At 36.6% G+C, this 22,479-nt stretch overlaps 1 protein-coding gene across 1 annotated transcript in view; it reads right to left on the bottom strand.

The window, feature by feature from the left end:
• Nucleotides 1-2,483: 2,483 nt before the first annotated feature.
• Nucleotides 2,484-22,479, bottom strand: part of LOC104587064 (fatty acid amide hydrolase-like) — a 32,439-nt gene continuing 12,443 nt past the window's right edge. The window contains exons 9-20 of the mRNA XM_010244516.2: nt 16,113-16,188; nt 15,951-16,022; nt 14,722-14,773; nt 14,211-14,279; nt 13,767-13,847; nt 13,432-13,535; nt 13,243-13,335; nt 5,313-5,381; nt 4,842-4,906; nt 4,616-4,677; nt 4,420-4,515; nt 2,484-2,983 (exon numbers count right to left, since the gene is read on the bottom strand). Coding sequence (XP_010242818.1) covers nt 2,912-2,983; nt 4,420-4,515; nt 4,616-4,677; nt 4,842-4,906; nt 5,313-5,381; nt 13,243-13,335; nt 13,432-13,535; nt 13,767-13,847; nt 14,211-14,279; nt 14,722-14,773; nt 15,951-16,022; nt 16,113-16,188 — 911 coding nt within the window. The 3' untranslated portion in view covers nt 2,484-2,911. The remainder of the gene's footprint in view (nt 2,984-4,419; nt 4,516-4,615; nt 4,678-4,841; nt 4,907-5,312; nt 5,382-13,242; nt 13,336-13,431; nt 13,536-13,766; nt 13,848-14,210; nt 14,280-14,721; nt 14,774-15,950; nt 16,023-16,112; nt 16,189-22,479) is intronic.

Below are 22,479 nucleotides of genomic sequence, written 5' to 3'. Positions count from 1 at the left end.
TACCAACCAAAGTACGAATTGAGTTTGGGTGCAACTAACAGAGGCTAATGCTATAATAGTTTAAGACCTCAGGGATAAACGGGTGGAGAAGAAACCAGAGACTTGCCTTTAGAGCCTCCTCGAAAATGACAACTTCGTCCTCGTCTTGCTCCCAAGGAAACGCCCCAAGTGAAAGGGAATAACCAAATTGGTCAGGGATCCTATACCGAGCCGCGAGTTTATAGATCTCATCGACAAAAAGTTTAGTGGAACCGAAGTGGTTTGGTATCCTGGCCCTAGATGGCCGATGAGAAGGCGAAGACCCTTTATGGGAACCACGTCGGTCCTGGACCGAGGACTCCTCCTCGGCCCAATCGAGCTGCCCTCTCTCCTCACTAGACTCACCACTAGACATAATGGAAAATGCAAGGGAAGACGATTCACCTAAGGAACAAAATGACCGACCTCACTGACCTGATCAAAAACTCTGATAACACCGTGCTCCATGACCTCAATATGCACCAAAACTCAGTTGGAACAGAAGAAATGAGTCCCCAAGGTCCTTATTTATAACCGTCTAAGCCAAGCAATGGACGGACCAGATCGAATAGATCCAACGGTTCCCGAGGGTGCGATTGTTCATATTCCGAGGCAAAAAAGTTGAGCGCGTTTTTTACGTCCGCGGAGCTTAATGCTTACATAATGTTCATGCGTGTCCGAGACACGACCTCGCCCCCAAGGTCGAACCAATGGAGTCGATTAGATCTGAACCATTAGTTGAACCATGGCTGAGCCGATGTACGAGCCGAATCTCCTTAGCTCAGTGATACTCATGCTCCGAGTTTACCATGCCGGACTCGGGAGTGGGGGGCAATTGATAAGGGATAATTTAGCCTGTCAAATGATGTGATGACACGTGAAATGACAGAGTGATGTGGTGACACCTCAACGACCTCAGTGATCGTAGTCACCTCGCGCACCTCGGATCACCCAGCTAGACCGAGGCTCGAGTAGCTCAACTATATGCACCGATCTGCAAAGGTGCCACGTAACCTCAATCTAGAAGCAAGCCAACTGTCTCCGATCTCTTAGGGATCATGACACCACGCCAATGGAGTTATTCTCCCCCCCCGATTTGGATGGACTTGGATAAGCCTTATCAGCTTATGCAGAGTCCATCTTCAAGTGCGAAACCAACTCCTGGTCAAACGGGTCGAGGATCTCAGACACGCATCGTGAGGCCCACAGTAGCTTGCCTATATAAAGGCCTTGCCTCCAACCTTACAAAGTACACATGACTTAGCTCTCTCAAATCTCAAGCTATATTGCTTTCATCTCTCTCAAAAACCTCCAAATTGCTAACTTAAGCATCGGAATATCTACATCGGGTAAAGCACCCTGGACACTCTGGCATCCTTTTCTTGCAGCTCGACTAGGCGACCTCGTTAGCCCGATGTCCGAACTGTACTCCAGCAAGGAGCACCATATCGCATATCATCAAGACTAGTTAGACCATGATATATAGTAAATAGTATACATCTATAAAAGGAGGAAATGGGGGCTCTCATATGTGAAAGGAAGAAATAGGGATATTTTTGGAAAGTAAAAAATAGATATTTTGATATCACCCCATACATCAAGTCTGAATAAAAAGTGGACTGAACACTTTCTCTCTCTTTCTTTGAAATTGGTATGATGCCACTGTCATAGTTAAAAGATAAGAGGAAATGAATGCCCCCTTAGGCTGTGTTGGATAGCAGGGTGGAAGTGGAAATTGGTGCAAATTAGTGAAGCCCTAAAAAAAGCAACTACGAGTTTTGCACATCTTTACGTTTAACTCAGTTCTTTTTCTAGAGCTGAATAATAGAGTAGATCTCATGAATCTTTTTGCACTATGAGTTTCCATTTCCTCCCAAATCCAAACATAGCCTTAATATTTACTGTTTCTATATACAAAAGCATGCATTTGCAACATTGGATGGAAAGGAGTCATAGTAAATTATGTATACTATATTCATTGATGTTTCCTTTTAAATTCTACCAAATTGCATAATTTAAGATTCCAAAATATTTAGAAATTATTCAAGATTAAGCATTGGTGTGAATTAGACTGATTTGGTAAAATATGAGACCATAAATATAGGATTTGTGTATGAATTTATTTAAATATTATACATATACATCTGCTTCATTTTTTGTACCGTTTTTTTATAACCCTTATCGAATGCACTATATGTTTTTAGTAAATGTGGAATTAAACATTGAAAGAATGTTCACATCAAATAACTGACAATTGAAAGTGAATGGCCAATAACGGTGTAACAAGTTAAAAAACTCATTGTAAATGGCTTTTGCAATAGAACTTGTAATACTCAATAAGAACTTTTTATCAATTAAATGGATTTATTTTATTAATAAATAACATTATAATATCTAGCATTTGCAATCAGCTCAGTTTGTTACTGTGATGAAAATGTTAGAACAACTATAATAACAAAAAGTTTGACAGCTTGCAAGAGATTTGCTGCTTTATTTCAAGAGTTAGAAGATAAACAAAGAGAAGTTAACATGTAAGAATAGAAATAAAGAAAGACAAAAGAAAAACCAAATGACTAATGGATGAAGTTCATGATCTTAGACAACCAAACTTTAAGTAGTTTTATCCAACACTTGAACCAAGTAGTTTTGTTATCACTTGTAAAAAGGACAATACCCAATATTGGTCCTACCTATTTGAGATCTTCGAAGGGGTAGACTGGGCTTTGTTATCTCTTGGTAGATCCACAAAATCGAACAATTTCAGAAACTTGTTTCCTTCTTATTATTAGGTAAATCCATAAAGAAAATGGATTAACAGAAGCCTTCTATACATGAACATATTTTTGTTATCTCTGTTAACCTCGTATTCTTTTATTATCTGTTGTTTTGCAATTCATAGTAGCTCTCTCTTGTTGAGAAGATTATAGAAAACCTTCGGCTTTTTGTAAATTGGAATACTCATGACCTAGCATTAACATCAACAAGTCATTGGATTAATAACTAGAAAAGTTCAGTGGAAATAGTAGATAAATGAATCACAAATGCATATATACATGGAGAGTGATCTAAAAATATGGTGACAATTATATCTTGCCTTAGTTTTGATGGGTAAGATACAACTACATGATTGTCTTGTCTAAATTGTACTTTAGTTTGTCTTTTATATGATTTGATATCAATTTTAGAAATTTTCTAAACAATATGTTATGAATCTCAATAAATTGCACTAAAAGTGGAAGTGGAACTTTGTTGCATCAAGTTGATGGAAAGTACTTGCATTGGCATTGCCAGTTCAATGACTTTGTGGCCCATAGTGAATTAAGAAACAAAACCAATGAAAGAAAAACACCAATGTCACCTTGTGGGTATAAGAGATGCATAATATTATTGGGTATAGATTATAGAATAGGTATAATAACATAATAACATAACATATTGATGTTAATGGTGTCTTCACTCTAGATATCAACAATTGTAACATAAGCTTCCTTTTATCAATGTGAAAGCAATGATTTCTTAGCTTATAATTATACTATTAATAATTTATTTTTTATAATTAGATTGTATGGAATAAATGCAAGGAAGTTTATAATCATTGAATGAAATTATGCATGTTGGATATTAGTTATTGTCTCATTGAGACACTAGTAATGATTTTTTGAGCCCATCCCAAAAGGAACAACCATAAATTTCTAGGTAATCTACCCTTATACCTTCATATCTCTTCCACCCTCCCATTTCAACATTTTTTTGTCTTTTCTTAAGGGATCCATTTCCACTATATTCATTAGCATCTCTTTTGGAACTAGCATTTGAATAGGGTGAATCACGTTTATATAGTTAAACCGAAAAGTATTAGTGCCAAGTTGATTCAAATTTCAGATTATTTTGCTTGAACTACTCAACTTTAAGTTAACTTCACAATTCGATAAAATTATAAAGTTATCTCAAACATTCTAAAGTAATTCCATGGGAGCATACATTCCTAATTACCTACATTTCGAATATAAGTTTTACTTAAAAAACAATATGAAATATAACTTGGGTTATCTGTGTATGGATGCAAGTGAAATTATGCAGTTTTAACTATAGTACAAAATAAATTATTCACTTGACTATATGGTATTAAACAACTATTCTATAGATAAATCGTTTGGTTTCCTATACTATACCATATAAATTATACTACTAACTTATGGTGACTGATATGTTCACAACATAATGGAGTATGATGGACCAATGACTTCAATATACATCTAATTCAACATAAATTATAGTTGTAATTAGAATTACATTACTATTACGTCAACAATCTACTTGTAAATCATTATTTCTCTTGATATGATTACATAAATAATAGACAAATATATGAAAATGAATGAGAGCTAGATGGTTATGTACCTGTGATGCAAAAGCTAAATGGAGCAATGTTGATTCAGACCATGGTCTGCCAATAAACTGAAGTCCAATAGGCATCCCCAACTTATCATATCCAACCTACCAAAAGAAATTCAAATAATGTAATAATAAGGGTTTTTCATTGCAAATTAATAGTACTTAATTACTTTTTTCATGTGAAAAAAGAAAAACACATTACCGGAACTGATATAGCAGGTAACCCAAGAAAATTTCCTGCTGTTTGATATTGTACAAGTGAAGCTGAGATAATGACAAATGAGTTAAATTTCAATGGTAAATTTACGCCCTATTCATTTATAAATTGTTTGGGGTAAAATCATATGAAGGGTATCAAATTGTATTGTCTTCAATTAATTAGAACTCAACATAGTAAGGTGGGAAATATTGTGTTAGATGCTACATACCTCCGCTTTTATAGTCAAAGTCACCATATTTTAGAGCATTATCATCAATTGGGTATGCGGTTATCCTATTATAAAAAGAAGTTTTGATAAATAAAAAATTTAAAATTTGAGGGAGTAACAATGAACAAAAACATTTCACTATTATTAATTTTCTTTTATATTATAAAGAATCAAATAAGAAACAATGAATTGTATAAGTAGGTAGACTATACTATCCACCTAAAAGTTTTATAGTAAGCTAAACATATTTGAAGAATGTGACATTTTTGCCATTTTATACATATGACAGAGTCTTAGAACATGAAAAGAAAATATTTTGAGATCTCTCCTCTAGTGTCTTTATGGATAAAGTTTTAGCTCTTTGGCATTGCAGACTAACATTAAAATGATTACTAGGATTCCAACTATGTGTGAATGTGAAACACTTTGATATCAAAACCCATGATATAATAATAACCCAAAAATAAATACCCAGTGGTAGGCGTAACAATGACATCTGCCCTTTTAAAGATGGACATATAGAACTGCATCTGGCGATTCCTGCCAAAGATTATACAATAATGGTATTACATTGGGACACGTTTTAAGAATCACATGAATCACAAATATACAAATAGTGACTACAAAAAAAGGATTAATTATAAACTATGCCAATTTTAGATGGCTAATTTAGTTCGTTGAATATTAAAATCAAATCTAATACACTAGAATACAAGAATTTAGTTACATTGTAGCACATAAATTATATAACATTGGCATATATTTAAAGATCTACATAAATCACAAATAAACATATGATGACTAATAATTAAATATGTACTATAGACTTCAGTTTTTTATGTCAAAATTAATTCCAAAAATGTTAAAACTTAAGATTAATGCTTTTACAGAATCAAGGGGGGCATTTTCTACCTAATAGTAAAGATTCTATGAAACATAGTTTAAGCTTTATAGGTTAGTGCAACTTACAACATCAATATTAGAAACACATGAACTATATTACAATGTTTGCATTATAGAATTCATAACTCAAGGTTTCTTTTATGACACTGGTACTATAAAACATGTTTTTGTACCATGGTTGAGACCAATAAATTTTCTTACAAAAAGAAAATTAGTTTGTAAATGTATGTCTTTTGAAGGTTATGTTTTTTTAAGACCATTGCCATTAATGTATCACTACCATTTTCCTAAAGTCGTAGTATTTCTGTTTCTATTTTTCTCAAGTCACAAATCTCTAGAAAACCTTCTGTGACACACCTTATATATTTACGATCTTTAGTTTTAATTCTTTCTAAAAATCATTGGTTTCCCCTAACATTCAATAGTGCCAAATACAATTACTAATCTTATAGTATCCTATTGGAGCATTTAATTCTATGAAGATAGTTGTAGACACTCCATTTTTGCACTCTTCAGTCTTTCTGTAGCACTTTGAGCTTCAAGCATGCTTCAGCTAACCCCGTGGTCGACTTGGGGGTATTTTTGGAATTTTACAAAAGTTGGGGACTCAAGGATCCAAAACTATAGGTACATAGAGCCCCAAAAACCAAACCCAATGACACCAATATCACCCAAATCCGACACTGTTTACCCCTTCATCTTTAGACCCAAAGTCGGAACTGATTTCGATCGTCCAATTGGAGTCATTTTGACCCAAAACCACATTTCACATCAAATCAGAAATCCAAAACCATAGGTACATAGAGCCCAAAAAACCAAACCCAATGACACCAATATCATCCAAATCCGACACTATTTACCCCTTCATCTTTAGACCCAAAGTTGGAACTGGTTCTGATCATCCGATCAGAATCATTTTGACCCAAAACCACATTTCACACCAAATCAGAAATCCAAAACTATAGGTACGTAGAGCCTGAAAATACAAATCCAACGACACCAAGATCACCCAAATCCAACATCGTTTGCCCCTTCATCTTTATACCCAAAGCCGGAACCGATTCCGATCGTCCGGTCAGAGTCATTTTGAACCTAAACCACATTTCACACCAAATCAGAAATCCAAAACTATAGATACATAGAGCCTGAAAATCCAAATCCAACGACACCAAGATCACCCAAATCCAACACCGTTTACCCCTTCATCCTGAGACCCGAAGCCGAAACCGATTCTGGTCGTCCGATTGGAGTCATTTTAAACCTTATCCTCATTTCACATCAAATCCAAAATCCGCGACCACAGGTACATAGATCCCAAAAATCCAAATCCAACGACATCAAGATCACCCGAATCTGACACCGCTTGCCCCTTCATCTCAAGACCCGAAACTGGAACCGATTTCGACCGTCCAATCGAGATCATCTCTGATCCCGAAATCCTAACCCCCATAAAATCTGAAATCCAACCTTATAGATGGATAGAGCTCGAAATTCTGAGTCCAACGGTACCAAGATCGTCCAATTCCGACACCATTAGCCCCTCTATCTTAAGACTCGAAGCTAGACCCGATCCAGGCCCTTCGTTTAGAATCCTCTTCACAATAACTTCGAACCTAGGGCATTCCACGACCCAAACCTCCCCTCAGCCTCTATAGAAACATCTTAAAAATCTAAGATTTGACCAGCTATGGCTTCCAATCAATTAAGCCAATCACCTAAACTTGGAATGTCCAGTTTAGGTAAATTGATGAAATCTTTCACTCTTTGTCTGGATTGATTGAGAGAATCCCTCACAAAGCTGTCTTGAGAACCCATTATCTCAATCAATCTCCCTCCAAGATCCATTCAAACATCAGCCATTGATCTTCCTTATCTTCCATCTCAGCCCTCCATTCCCCTCTCAAAAAATCTATAAATACCACCCATTTCTCACATCCAAAACACACAGAAGAAAAACCTAGAGAGATGATCCTACACTCACTAGCCCAAAGAATACCCCCCTTCACGTCCCAAACTCACTCCCCACCTCCTATCACGTCCCTTGGGTCCCTCCATAATAGTATCAGTCCAAAGCACAAATTGTCAAGGAAGAAAGCATGAAGCATGTTTGAAACAACGGCACCACATACTTTCAGTGGATCATCTACATAATTTGGGGCACATTCTTCATAACCTATAGCACTCAAGAGGCATGGTAAACAACTGAAGTTAGAAGTTGATACACATTAAAGATAATGGTGGCTGGACCAAGCAATGCGCATGGAGTTCTTCCTTTCCTTTGTCATTCCAGATATGTTCACTTCTTTAAATTTTCTTGATTTACCTATTCTTGTTGTTGATGTTCATACCATTTATATTGCATCGATTACATTAGTTGTTTTCTAGACAATTTCTGTTCTCAGTTTTCTTCTTGGAAGTAGTTTAGTAGAATTAGCATATTAGCTGTGCAAAGACAATAATCTCATGGATTGCATCTGATTTCCCACACTCTTCTTTATCCGTGTCTTTTATAACTTCTATTTTGTCTTATAGCTATATACTAATTTTCAAATTCAATGGTTGTGTGCATGCATTCATTTTCTTTGTTTTAATCATGTAAACCACTTTAGAATTTTAGCACATCTATCCTTAGCATCGACATTCGGCATCAGCATCACTTTCACTTCTTTTACACTTAGCATTGAACATGTTTTAACTGAAATCTCATCTCTCCCTTTTCTGTTTTAAATTTTAGAGTGAAGGTCCAAGTTTATTTAATTATTTAGTTATTTAGCTTGTTATATTGGACATCCAATCCCACTCTTCCAATCTGTCCGTTCTTTTTCTATTTCTTTTTATTTTTAGCTTCTTTTTCTTTTTTCTTTCAACAAGCATTGCGGTTATTCCTTTTTTTTTTTTTTTCAAAACTCATTGCATTGTTGCCCCTATCAACGTTTACGTTCTCAGCATGTAATGGGTTTGATGTGAGTTGACTTCAAATCCTCGTCTAGGCTTTTACTTAAACACCTAATCCATTGCTCGTGTACTTTCTCCTCCCTTAGTCCATTGTATTAGTTGGTTCAGTCCTTTCACCTTCACATTATCACAATATCTAGGGTCTTGAGTAGTTATTATTTAACCCCTCGTACCAATAAACATCGCAGCTAGTATGTGTTTTAGTAGTTTAAGTTGTAGATTTCTTCATTCCTCATGCATAAACATTTGATTAGGTAGGAACTCCTAGTATTGGTCAAAATCATTTAGCTTTTTCATGGTTTAATTGTCCATTGGTTTTCCAGTTAGCAATCCATTCAGCATATAAGTATCCCCCCTAAGTGTTTATTGTTGCTTTTTCTAGTCTTGCATTCTAGAGTACATTTGCATTGCTTGCCACTAGGATTTCATTAATTTCTATTTTCTCACTTCCTTGTAGCCATAGCTTACATACTTTAATCATTAAATCATTTTCCCTTCTCTTGATTTTTTTAGTGACTTATGCTCCCTGGTGCTTTTTCTTGTTTACATTTTCTTAGTTCCAATGTGTGTTTTCTTTTAATTGCCCAAGATTATAAAATTTTCCTTGGAACATTGGTGAATTAGAGGCCGGTTCAACCGGGCGTGTGTGGGGTGCCTAACACCTTCCCGCACCGTACCTTGGTCCCCAAACCCTAAGAACCTCATCCCCATTGAGCAATGAGTCACCAAGAAAACAAAATGTTTTTCTTGAAAAAAACCCGGGTTTTCCTAAATTCCCAATTCCAAAAATTTAGGTGGTGACTCCAAAATCCATACAAATCCGTCCCCCCCTCTAGGTCGGGTAGCCACAATAGTAATTCCTTCTCTTTAGCTTGACGAGAACTATAAATTAAAACTCTTCTTTTGGTTGAGTGGAATTGCAATAATGACTTTGAATAGAGTATTGGTTTATAAATAACCCATGGAGGTTTTTGACATACATTAAGAAGGGACCAAGCAACATTTAATTTCTTGTACCACCATCTTGAGATGGATCACTAGGTGGTTGAATGTCATAGATGATGACTTGACAAAATTGGAGGTGAATTAAGAAACGATGTGAGTTTTGATTATATGGTTTTACTCTTTATAAAACCTTAAAGTTGTTTTTGGTAAATTTCTTAAATTACCCCTAAGGTTTAGAAAATTGACTAACTATACCCCTACTATTTCAGTATTATCTTAAAGTATTCTTATTGTTTTTGATAATTGACTAAATCTTCCTTATTGTCAGTATTCATTAATGAAAGGATTAAAAAGACTATTTTGCCCATTATTCTTCTTTAAATTTTCAAAGTGAAACTTTTGACACTTTATTGAAAGTGAAAACTTCAAACAAAACTCATTTGAAGATGTCAAAAATGATGAACCAATTCTTGTCAACCAATTCTAGTTTATCAAATAAATAACGATACAACGAAAGGGAAACAATGACAATACAAGGGAAGGGAAAGAGAGAATGAGGAGAGAAAGATAGACATTGAAATATTTTGGAGGGGTGTTTTGAAGGAGGACAAACCAAAATAGGTGAACTATTAGTACAAGAGACCTCTGAGACCTACTACGGTCTGCTCTCCTTCGGGCAAATACCGCGACAAAAGAATTTGTTTATGACAAACGGAAAGCCTATGATTTTTTTTCAAAATTCTGGTAATCTTGAAGGGGTGTTCTGAACATGAACGTCAATGGGAAACAAAAGATCATGTTCGCCTTGACTTCGACCAAGGGTTTTGGTTGCCATTTTGCTAATATTGTCAACAAGAAAGCTAACATCGATATGAACAAAAAAGCTGGTGAACTATTAGCTGCTAAGCTCGAGAACCTCATGGTGTTAGTCTATGTAGTGTTTCCTTCAACCTAGGGAAATAATTGAGGTCCAAAAGTGAACTGACGAGCACCGCCATTGCTGCTAGGTTTGTTGTTCTCATTTGGAAAGATGAATGCTCTTGTCACGTCGATGACGATTGATGATAGAGAGTGTTCCTCCCATAACCAGTCAACAGAGTGGGTTTTGTCCTTCAGAGGGAAAGGTAATGGCTTGGCCTCAACCAAGGATTGGAGTCATGGGTATTTCCGATCGCCTAACTCCTACCAGAATTATATCACTCATTTTTCAATTAAAAACTAGTTGTTTGTCTCCAATTTGATGCTAGAATCAACAACTAAACCCTAGGTGGATGCGAAAACTAATGCCGATGGGGATATGGTAATAGTTTGTGGATACCATGAACCCTAGGAAATCCTCTACTGATCTAACCATACCTTATCAATGCTTGCCAATGGTGATGATGGGAAAGATTAAGAGAAGATCACTGTTGAGGATTTGTTGTTCTTGTCAGAATAAAATGGAAGAAAAGAAAGATGGAAAGGAAAAGGGGAAAATAGGAAAGGAGAGAAAGAGAGAAGTCGGAGAGGAAGATGATGGAATGTTAGCCTCCGCTGGTTTGAGTAGAGAAGATGGTGATCTTTGCCGGAAATGGTATTTTGTATATAATTTAAAAATAAATCAAACACGTAAAGTCATGTGTAAACGGTTTGGGAGAGAGACTTAACAAGAAGGGAGTTGTGTGACAATTTTCAAAAAAGTAGGGGTATTTTAAGACAACATTAAAACATAGGGGTATAGTTAATTAATTTCCTAAACCCTAGAGGTAGTTTAAGAAATTTTCCCTTTTTATTAAAACCCATTATGTACAATCTTTTCTCTAATCTCTCTGTCCTATTAGTCTCCCTTTGATTAAATACATATACATATAACATTTTCTTACATAAACCTTCTAAATATTGGAGATGTTGCATGATGTGAAAATGAGGATACTTATTTTATAAAACTAAAAACATGGTAGTAGCATGCTGTTTGGAATACTCTTATTTACATTTATGTCTTGAATTTTGGAAAATGAGAAGTCATATCTATATCTCCCTTATATGTGAATCCATGAACTTTTTGTATTAAGAAATTTAAGCTTTTAATTAAATTTTAGTGTTTCAAACTTTTAAATAATTTTATTTATTTAAGATAAAAGTATAAAGTAGATTTTGCTTTGTTTCTTGTTGGAATTTGTTCACATGGAACAATTTCTTTTTATTTTGTTTTGTGTTTTATGAAAACATTGTCTTTTCTTTTTCCCTCTTGTTTTTATTTTAGGGGAGACTTTGTGTCCCACATTTCGTAAATAAACTTTTCTAGAGCGTATGAGTGTGGGGATAATATTTGTCTTAGGTTGGTAATATTATAAGCTACATGGGTTACCCACACACATGCACATGTCAGGTCAAGTCCAACTAAGCTATCACATACATGCATGTCAACCCACTACATTGCATCGTACCATGCTATGTTGAGCACATGCACATGTTTGTAGCCCCTTCACAGGTTATCTTTATTTTCATTTTTCCTTTTTGTTTTTAAGGATTACTTTTGCAATGAAAGAATTTTTGTGGGAGAATTTATGAGTTGTAGATTTATTCAAATTTGTCAAGGGTGGTGGAGTTATAACCATCCACTTGTTGGAGTCTATTATAAGTCTTTTGTGTGAGATTACTTCACATAAAAAAACATAACGGAGAAACATAGAACACTATTGTGATTTATTTGCTTCTTGCTTATTTTTGTTTTATTCACTCATAGACAATACTAGAGGTTCACCATTGGTCTGCAGATAGAGCAACTCGTTGAGCTTAACCATTATATACTAGAGTTTGGAAGTCATTAACAAAAGAATTGAGAATATTGCCCACAAGGAGGCAAAAACATATTCAAAGACAATATTGCTATGGCGTACCTTGATCACAAATGATAAGTTTTTCTTTCTTTTTTATTATAGATTACACAACTACTGTTGATTGCTTTGTTTCAAACATCTTGGGTGTGTTTTACACAGTTATGTCGCCATTTCACACCTTCGTATTGTTCTTCCAAGCATTTTTAACACCTTCATAATTGTGTTTTATACCATTATAATTGCATCTTATGTCTCTATATTAGTTATGCTTGAGATATCTTAGATGTTTTACATTTGATTTATATTAGATTTATTGTTAACCTTCGTAAGTACAACATTTAAACCACTTTTAGTAGAGAAAACCCACTTTGCATTCATTTTGCTATAATGATAAGGGTTTTCACCTATTTAAAAAAACATGATGCTTGTACATAGAGAAATTAGTAAGTACACCTTAACAAAGTATGTAGTATCAAACTCCAATGGAAAAACTCTACAACAAAAAGTGAGTAAATAAATATGCATTTGGATTCCACAGCTATATTCCTTTAAAAATTAATAATAAATAGCAACTTTCCTTTGACTTAAATTAAATATAATTTATGAGCATATTGCCTAATGATTAAAGTACACCACATAATTTTTTAGATGCATCATTAAATTGATTAACAAATATTTATCAGTGACCATTATTAGAAAATATCATGTTACCAGAATTCTAGATATTGAGATATTTCCATGACTTTAAATCAATAATATAAGAAAAGTTTATAGGATACCTAATTCTCTGGGCAATCAAATACTCTTTACTACTGAAAGAACTGTATAATCGAAGTGCCACCCTTGCATCACACCCCAACTCTGTTCTATCCCTAGTTCAATAAGAGGTTGTGGTATCAGTATTCATACTTTTTATATTTTTATCAAATAAAATGGCAAATAGAACGCGATTGCTAGAGATAACCTACATGTTCTTTAGATGAGGACTAATTGCTGCATAACATTCAGAACCGATTGTCAGATAATGTGCAATGCGCATCACTTCTATCTCTGGTATGGTAACATCTATAGTCTTACATGTTACAAAGGCTTAAGAAAATTAGGATTGTACTAGCAACATTGGGATATATTTATGGATTTCTGTTACTTTTCAATATTAAAAACAACCCTTTTATGGCAATATGCTATAATTTTTGCTTGTGATAAATAAAAGGATGTATAAGCCCACTAAAAAAGCATAAATAAAGTATGACAAAAATGTGAACTAATAAGGGTAACACTGAATTAATAAACATTTAAATACCTCCCATCCATAATGCTCATATAGCCGGTCCAATGCTTGGTTACAGCAACTTTTAATGTCATCACTACAATCATTAAACCACTATTTGACCCAAAGAAATAAAAATAACATTAGAAGAACATGATTCATGAATTTTATTAAATGAACAAGTAATCAAACTATTACATGTAATTAAGTGGCATTCTAATTAATGAACATTGACATGGAATTTGAGGATATAAGGAAATGGATATCATTTCCTTTTTATTGTCATTAGATGAGGATTGGAAACTATCAATTTCTACCAATTTTAGTGGATATGAAATCCCTTTGGATGGATGTTACTAACTTCAAAACCTCCCTGTAGGATGAACCTAGATGATATTTTGCTTCCATTTTTGCACTTTGATCCAAATACAACCTTAAATTTTGTATAAATTGAATTCTAATAGTAGAATCACAAACCTTTGTGTACTTTGCCAATCTATATCGAGTAGAATTTGTAGATTTCAACAGTGGTAGATTTATTTTGGGCTGTATGTGATCCAAAAATCATGAGCAAAATTAGCAAATTATGGCATATGGTTATTCAAAGAAGTAAAGGACATATTCAAGAAAGAATTGTCATAGTAGAATATGAATTTTAACATTATGAATGTATTCATTCCTTTTAAATGTAAATAAAATATTAGGTAGTGTAAAATCACAATTACTGCAAAAGTTAACCAAAGCAAAAATTGTTAAACTATTCATCTCTCCTACAAGTCAATGAGAGACACTCATTCTAATTGATTGGGTACTACTCCCTTATTACAATAAACATGGATTTCTCTATTTTTTTCAATAGGGATGTGCCCTAATTTATCAAAAATGGAATGTGCTCAAATTATCCCCCAAAAAAAAATATTGATTTAGATATTCAACATGGTAGAGGAAGAAATTGAACTTTGGAGAAAAGAATGCAAATATATTATACCAATAAAGTAGTGGGTTGATTTGGTGGAAGTTTCCCACTGATAGCTGCATAACTAAAAACAAATAATCATTGTTAGCTACAAAGGTGAAACATAAATTAGACTCATAAATTAAAAACAAATTGAGTACTAGTTGATGTATTAGACAAACCACCCGGCCAACCAGTAAATTATAAGTTGTATGAATAAAATTCTCATTTTTCTATATTTCTTATTCAGACATATGTAATGGTAGTGATGATGTATAAGATTTATGGGAGGAAAGCAAATTAGCCTTTATGATCTTAAAAACTAAGGATACCAAATGTGAGATAATTATTTAAACTTTTACTAAAGCTCGTGCTTTAGTCCTTATGCAAAGATTATATATAAATAGTAAAAGGGTCAACCAACCACTAAGCCATTTGACTCTCTTCTATATTGTTTTTCTTCTAATTCTGCTTTATTTTTTTTCCTTTTTTGCCCCTCCTCAATTCAAATATATAATCCCCTTAGTTCTAATTTTGTTGAATAGGGTCATCCTATGTAGTCATCCTCTTGGTCCTAATTTTCTTTATAAATATGTGTCTAAGGATCTAAGCTTGTTATCTTATGCAAAGGGTAACACCAATATACTTGCTATCCTATTTCCACTTCTGTGTTTTATGAGATATTATCCCCTTTCTATGATGCTTTTATCTCTTCTGTTCTATTTTGTATGTCTATTTCTTCTATTGTTGTTGAAAATTTTGCACATAAGAACTAATTAATCTTCTCAAAGGAAAAAAATAAAAGGACATTAAACAGGTGTTGAAGGTTAACATAAGGTTAATGGGGTTGCTAAAAGCCACAAAGAAAAATTATTTCCAGAATCAAGGTGCTAATAAAAGCTAACTTTTCCTAATATTATTTTAAGATATATATAGTGCTAGTTGTCTAGTAGAAAGATATCTTCTCTTTTTCCACTTTTCTCTATCATATGTTATCTCCCTAATTTCCTCCTTTTAAAAAACCTAGTTGGTAATTAATGGTATGGAATCAGTTTCAAGTAGATAAGGGATCTTTTCATTATTTTGACTTTACTGATATATGCTTATAGTGAATTTTAATTTTATGGCTTACTCTTTTATTCTATTATTAATAAAAGAAGAGCGAAGCATATGTCATTTTTGGCTGAATAGGGATGATAAATTTGTCTCAACTTCTAAAGAATAAACCAAAATGAATAGCTTGCTATAGAAATAAAACTAACACAATAATTGCATCTTCAACTGTGCCTGCAAGTATTCCAACCATTCCCACTGTCCAATTCAAAGGAAGAACACTGAGAAGCAACAAAGGAAAACTTTAGAACTTTGAAACAAAAACAATGAATCCCACAAAAAATGTTAGTTATAGAGTAGTTGTAACACACCCTAAGTGAGAAACACGTCCAAAAGTTGGCTTGAAACCAACAATGCCACAAAGCGAAGCAGGCAACCGAACAGAACCTAAACAACCATTAAAAGTGTTAGGTTTTACAATCATTCTAATTTGGAACTCTAACAACAGTTTTTTCAACTCCATGTAAAAGTCTAGTGTATGGATGCATCCAATATGAAGTTTGTAGGTTATATATAAAACCAAAAGAAACTAGTTTAGGAGGAGTAGAAATCCATAAGCTTCTTATATTTTTAGATTGCATCGCTTGGGTGCCTTGGCACATTGAAAACTATGATACAAACAGGACTTTTTTCATGCAATCTTAACTAAAACTATAATACCACTCTAATATGTTCATATCTTATAAGGTCCTATTAAAATTATAAAACCACTTAAGTTCATACAGTTTTCAATACATAAGAAAAGTAAAAAAGGAAAAAAAGAAAAAGAGAAAAAAGAAAGATATAAGTCTAACGGGAAAGCGATGGGATAAAATACAAACTCTAGAAATATCCATCATTGGTTGTTCTTTTTTAGAAAAGGTAATGTAAATTTATTCAGCATAGAGAAACAAAAGCAAACTACAAATCAGACCCTAGAAGGCAGTCTGAAAAGCAGCCAGGATTACAACCTCCACCAGGAGCAAGATTGAAACAAAACAGGCATGCCAAGATCTCTGAATTCCCTAGAAATGGAAATCCAAGAGATCAACTTGCCCACAACTCTCTGAATTACATCATCAAGACCCTTAGACCTATTACAGAAGATTCTACTATTCCTTTCAGCCCAAATGGACCACAGGACAGCAGCTGGGATTGTCTTCCACATTAGCTTCCCTCTATTGCTTAGACCCTTCAACTTCCAGCAACAAAGGTGATCCTTTACTGATTTTGGCAAGACCCACTTAGCACTCAAAGCTTTAAGAAAATGCATCCAAATCTGAAAGGAGAACGGACAATGAAGACATAAATGCTCTGTAGTTTCTGCAGCAGTCCCACATAGAACACAATTTGAATCCAGAATTGGAATACCTCTTCTCAACAAATTAGACCTGGAGAGACATTTGTTAAGGGCCATCGTCCAAACCAGAAAGTTGGATTTTGAAGGACTCAAAGGATTCCAGATCTGCCCAGCTAGGAACTCAGAAAGCCCCACGTTACATAATTTATCAGCCATGGACTTCACAAAAAAAAAAAAAACCATCCTGCTTCCATTTCTAGAACCACATATCCTCCCCAAGCACACCAATCTTCTAATTAAGCAGAAGTGACATCAGCTCCAAGAATTCTTCCAGATCCCAATCAAACAAATTTCTCCTTAAAAGAGGGGGACCAAGTAACTGAATTCTCAATCAAAGATAAGTAATCAGCCACAGTAGCCTCTTGATTAACTACACATCTAAAAAGCTGAGGGAAGGAACCTGCAAGGGGGCTTTCTAAACACCATTTATCTTTCCAGAATTTAGTTCTATCACCTTTACCCACAATCACAGAAATCCCTTCCCCGAAAATAGGAAAGTTCCTCATAATTCCTTTCCACAGAGAATTGCCCCAATTAGGAGGGGGATCTCTAGTTCTCTAGTTTCCCCAATCAACCCCATATTTTTCAGCAATGAGAGATCTCCACAAAGCATTTCTCTTAGCCGAGAATCTCCAAATCCATTTACACAAAAGAGCAGTATTGAAATTCTTCAATTTCCTTATTCCTAGCCCACCTTCAGTTTTAGGGAGACAGACTTGGTCCCAATTGACTAGACGAACCTTATTATCCTCCTCCCAGCCCCTCCAAAGGAAATTTCTCTAAAGCTGCTCCAGCCTTTTAGCAACACCAACTGGGATAGGGATAAGGGATAAGAAATAAGTTGGTAGATTTGAGAGTGTATTTTTTATCAAGGTTACCCTTCCTCCAAAAGAAAGGTATTTAGCCTTCCAAGATGAAAGTTTTCTCTCCATTCTCTCAATGACTAGATCCCAGATCGAGGAAGAGAGCCAGTTAGCCCCCAAAGGGAGACCCAAATACTTCACAGGAAGAAAGTCAGTCTTACAGGCCAAAACCTCAACACACTCTTCTAAATTACAAACATGCCCCACTGGAATGATAGAACTTTTGTTCAAATTCACCTTCAGCCCAGAAACCACTTCAAACCATATTAAAATACCAAGAATGAGATTCAATTGGGACGGGGATGCATCCATAAAGCACAAGGTGTCATCAGCAAACTGGACAATATTGACCTTTTCTCCCCCCAAACAAATAGCAAATCCTTCCCAACTGCCATCATCAGCTATCCTCTTACAAAACAGGGTCAAAATTTCCATTACACAGATAAAAAGCAAAGGAGATAGAGGGTCCCCCTGCCTCAGCCCCCTAGAGCTTTCAAAAAAGCCTGTTGATTGCCCATTGATCAACACTGAAAACTTAGGAGAGGTAGTACACACTTTAATCCAATTTCTCCACTTCTGCCCAAAATTCATTTGTTGTAGGACTGAGTAAATACACCTCCAGTTAACATGATTATAAGCCTTCTCAATATCTAACTTGCATATTAAACCTGGAACTCCCTCTCTTCTTCTTGAGTGAATTAATTCACTAGCAATGAAGGCCAAATCAAGCATGTGCTTACCAGGGACAAAGGCACTTTGATTGTTAGAAATGACACTTCCTAACACCCCTTTCATTCTCTTAACAAGGACTTTATCCAGAATCTTATAAAAGTTGTGAAGGAGGCTGATTGGCCTGAAGTCTTTCACATTTACAGCCCCTTCAATTTTTGGGATATGAATGATGAAGGTAGCATTCAAGCTTCTTTGGAGAGAGGCATTATCATGGAAAGCCTGAAAAACATTCATAATGTCTTGCTTAACAGTGTCCCAACATTTGATGTAGAACAAATTGGTAAGACCATCCGGGCCAGGCGACTTATCAGCTGCCAACAACAAAATAGCATATTTGATTTCCTCCTCCGAGAAAAGCCTCTCAATATATAACTTTTGATCGCCACTTAACTGCTTAAAAGGGAGATTTCTGGGGAAGGGTCTACGAGCCCAAGATTCTGTGTAGGGATTTTTATAAAAACTTGTTGCTACCCCCTTTATTTCCGCATCAGAAACCCCAACCTTACCTTCCCATTCCAGCTTAGAAATAGATGATGCCCTCGACCAGGCATTTGCCATCTTATGGAAAAAATAGGTATTTTTGTCCCCCTCTTTCAGCCACCTCACTTTAGCCCTCTGCCTCCACTTAATTTCATCCTCCATTGCCAATTTGTCATATCTTAGCTTTGCTTGGGATCTCTTCAGCCTGCTTTCTTCAGAAATAGTGCCAACCTCTTCAGCTGAATCAACTTCCTCAATGATACTCAAAAGGCCACGCTTTTGAGTTCTGACTTCAAGGAAAATTCCTTTCTCTAGATTTTTAATTTCTCTTTAACTGCTCCAAGTTTTCTTGCCAGGATATACGAAGCCGTACCTTCCACTTGCAACCCATTCCACACATCCTTCAAAATTTGAGTTAGATTTGCCTCTTCGAACCAGCAATTCTCCAATTTGAATGGAGCTTTGACTTTGTCTTGAAACCACAAATCAACTGAATTGGGCAACGGTCAGAAACTGGTCTAGGGAGAGCAACCTATCTGAAATCAGGAAACAACTCCTAATTTTGAGAGACCAAGAATCTATCTAGCCTCACCAAAGTAGGGGAATCTTGATTATTTGTCCAAGTGAACCGATGACCCTGAAGAGGAAGATCCAACAAATCAAAACTGTTAATAAAGTCTGCAAACTGGAGCATCTCTCTAGATCTCCTACACCTAGTACTCTTATCTTCGGCAGAAAGGCAGATATTAAAGTCACCTCCAATCACCCAAGGGATGGACAAATTGGCTCTAACCCCTGCCAATTCCTCCCAAAATTCACTCTTACGGCTTCTATCTGTAGGGCCATAGACATTTGTAACCTGACAGACCTCATCATTAGTAAATTTCAGCAACACTGAAACTGAGAAATTAGCGACCTGAGCAGAAACAAGACTACAGGAAGAGGGGTCCCAAAGAGTCACCAAACCCCCTGCGCTACCCACAACCATTTTAGCTTTCCACCTGACTTCACCCTCTCCCCAGATACTTCTGACAATAGCAGCATCCATAAACTCCAATTTGGTTTCTTGCAGCATAATTAACTTCGAGCCCGACTTCTTCAAGGAAGCACAAACCACAACTCTCCTTCTTCCCGAGCACAAACCTTTGACATTCCATGATAGAATTTTCAGATCCATTTGAGCCATGATAAGCAAAAACAACAAAAACCCCCCAACCTGAGCTCAAAATTTTTTCCCTCCTCTCGCCATCCCCTCACTACACCTCGCCTTGCCATTCAGCCCCCAAATTAGCCTCGTCATTTCCCTGTTCCTCTTCGAATTTGCTCCCCCTTTCTTAGCCGCAAGATTCCCTCTCTCCAACAGGACCCTAGCTCAATCCCCTCCAAGAACTCGATTGTTTCATCCTCCAACCCCTCCATCAACACACCCAAGAATTTGCCCAAGCACAGCAGTTTAGAGGTAACCCAAGCAGAAGACGGATTGTCAGGCTGCATACCACCCTGAAGCAACAGATTGGAAGTCTTACCTTTGAAGTCATTCACCTAAACAGCACTTTCATTTAACTTCCAGGAATCATTGGCTCTCTCCCTCCCTTCCTCACCGCTTCTCTGAAGGAAATCCTCTCCCCTCTCTTCCACCGAATCAGTAGAATCCACCACCACAATAGGCTCTGCTTCCACAATGTTATCTTCCATTCTCGCCACTATCAAGTCTTGCACTTCTAGGCTAGAACTCACTCGTCGTTGAGGAGAACGTGAGCACAAGGAGCTGATATGCTGGCCGCCTCTCAAAGATCACTGCCCCTGCCGTTTGGCTCCACCCCCTGCGACATTTGCATGCGCCCAAATTCTGCTGCATTAGAGATAGGACTGAAGCTAATGGGCTTCCCAAGCCCAGAACTAAAGACTTCTTTCCTTCCGAAGAGGGACCTGGGCTCACTTAATGCTTTCGGCCCAGGCCCAACAGTTGACCCCCATGATTGGCCCTTACACAGGTGTGAATGATTTAACTGGGTTTTTTGATTTCCTAATAAAGTCTCCTGACCCGAGCAGGACTCGAAGACCGTGCTATAACACTTGTCTTTACTAGTCTTCGGTGCAAAATCCTCTAAGGGGGCCATGTTTAGCTCTCTCATGCACTCCTTAATAATATCTTTTAACTCCTTTAAACCCAGCCCCCGCCCCCGCCCAAACACCCCTTCTTCTGAAATTTGAAATCCAGCATCAGGGCTTTTTCTAAAAGGCCCATCCTGACCCTTCATCTCATCCGTGATCGGACGCTTCAGAATACAGAGCGTCCGTTCCTCTTCTTCTCCATCTCCAGTCGCCGGAAAATGCGTAGGCGAGCCAGGATTAGCTTGGGTTTCTTTACAGGGGGTCTACATCTGAGGAGACTCGTCCACACCTTCCAACATTAGGGACTTTGCAGTATCCGAACTCATTTTCCTCTGCACCTGCGGAATTTCGACCCCCCCTTTCTCCCCCTTTCCATCTACTCACCGTCGGTAAGAGCTCAGGCCAGATTTGAACTGAGAACAGGGATTCACCAGCCGCCACCGCCACCCTATTCGGAATATCTTCACCTCGATGGACCTTCATTCTAACCCATTAAAGACCCTAATCCAAATGGAATCCGAACAGTCCGTCTCAGCTTCAACTTCCGGGTAGAAGCACCCCGCACTCGCACCCCACCGATCCAGAAGAAGAGGATTTTTGTCCATATGCCACGGCCCTTGGCGCAAAGATCCATTCCGCTTCAGCTCTTGAAGGACAGATGAATAAGAATAAGTCATCTGCCATCTTCTTCACCCTAACTCCCTACACCCCCCTCCACATTCTAGCCACCCATGGTTCCACCTCTCTAGCTTCCACCCCCCATCCGAATCTCCCCACCAAATACTTCCGTAGGAAGTCCCTCCTTGCTTCCACCGCATGACTTTCTGTGATCACCACCAACTTGTTTTCCCACCTTACTATAAGATACATTAGGTTTGGTCCTCGCATCAATCCCTCTTTCTGAGACCAATTTCTAACTCCCTCATGAATCAATTTTTGGTCATGTATCAATTTTTTGTGCTAAGTACCCCGTCATTTAGTATGCTTTTAAATGGCCGATGATTCAGAGGCCGAAGTGAATTTTTGCTGGATGAGGACCTGGATGCCGAGCTGACCAGGCCAAGCTAGGGGCAGATTAGGTGCCGATTTAATTGGGCCAAGTTGGGTAGGTTAGGTGCCGAACTGACTGGGCCGAGCTAGGCAGGTTAG

The sequence above is a fragment of the Nelumbo nucifera genome, chromosome 5, assembly GCF_055504915.1.
Source record: "Nelumbo nucifera cultivar China Antique chromosome 5, China Antique-T2T, whole genome shotgun sequence".
NCBI classification, from domain to species: Eukaryota; Viridiplantae; Streptophyta; class Magnoliopsida; order Proteales; family Nelumbonaceae; genus Nelumbo; species Nelumbo nucifera.
This window is presented reverse-complemented; position numbering and strand designations above follow the sequence as displayed.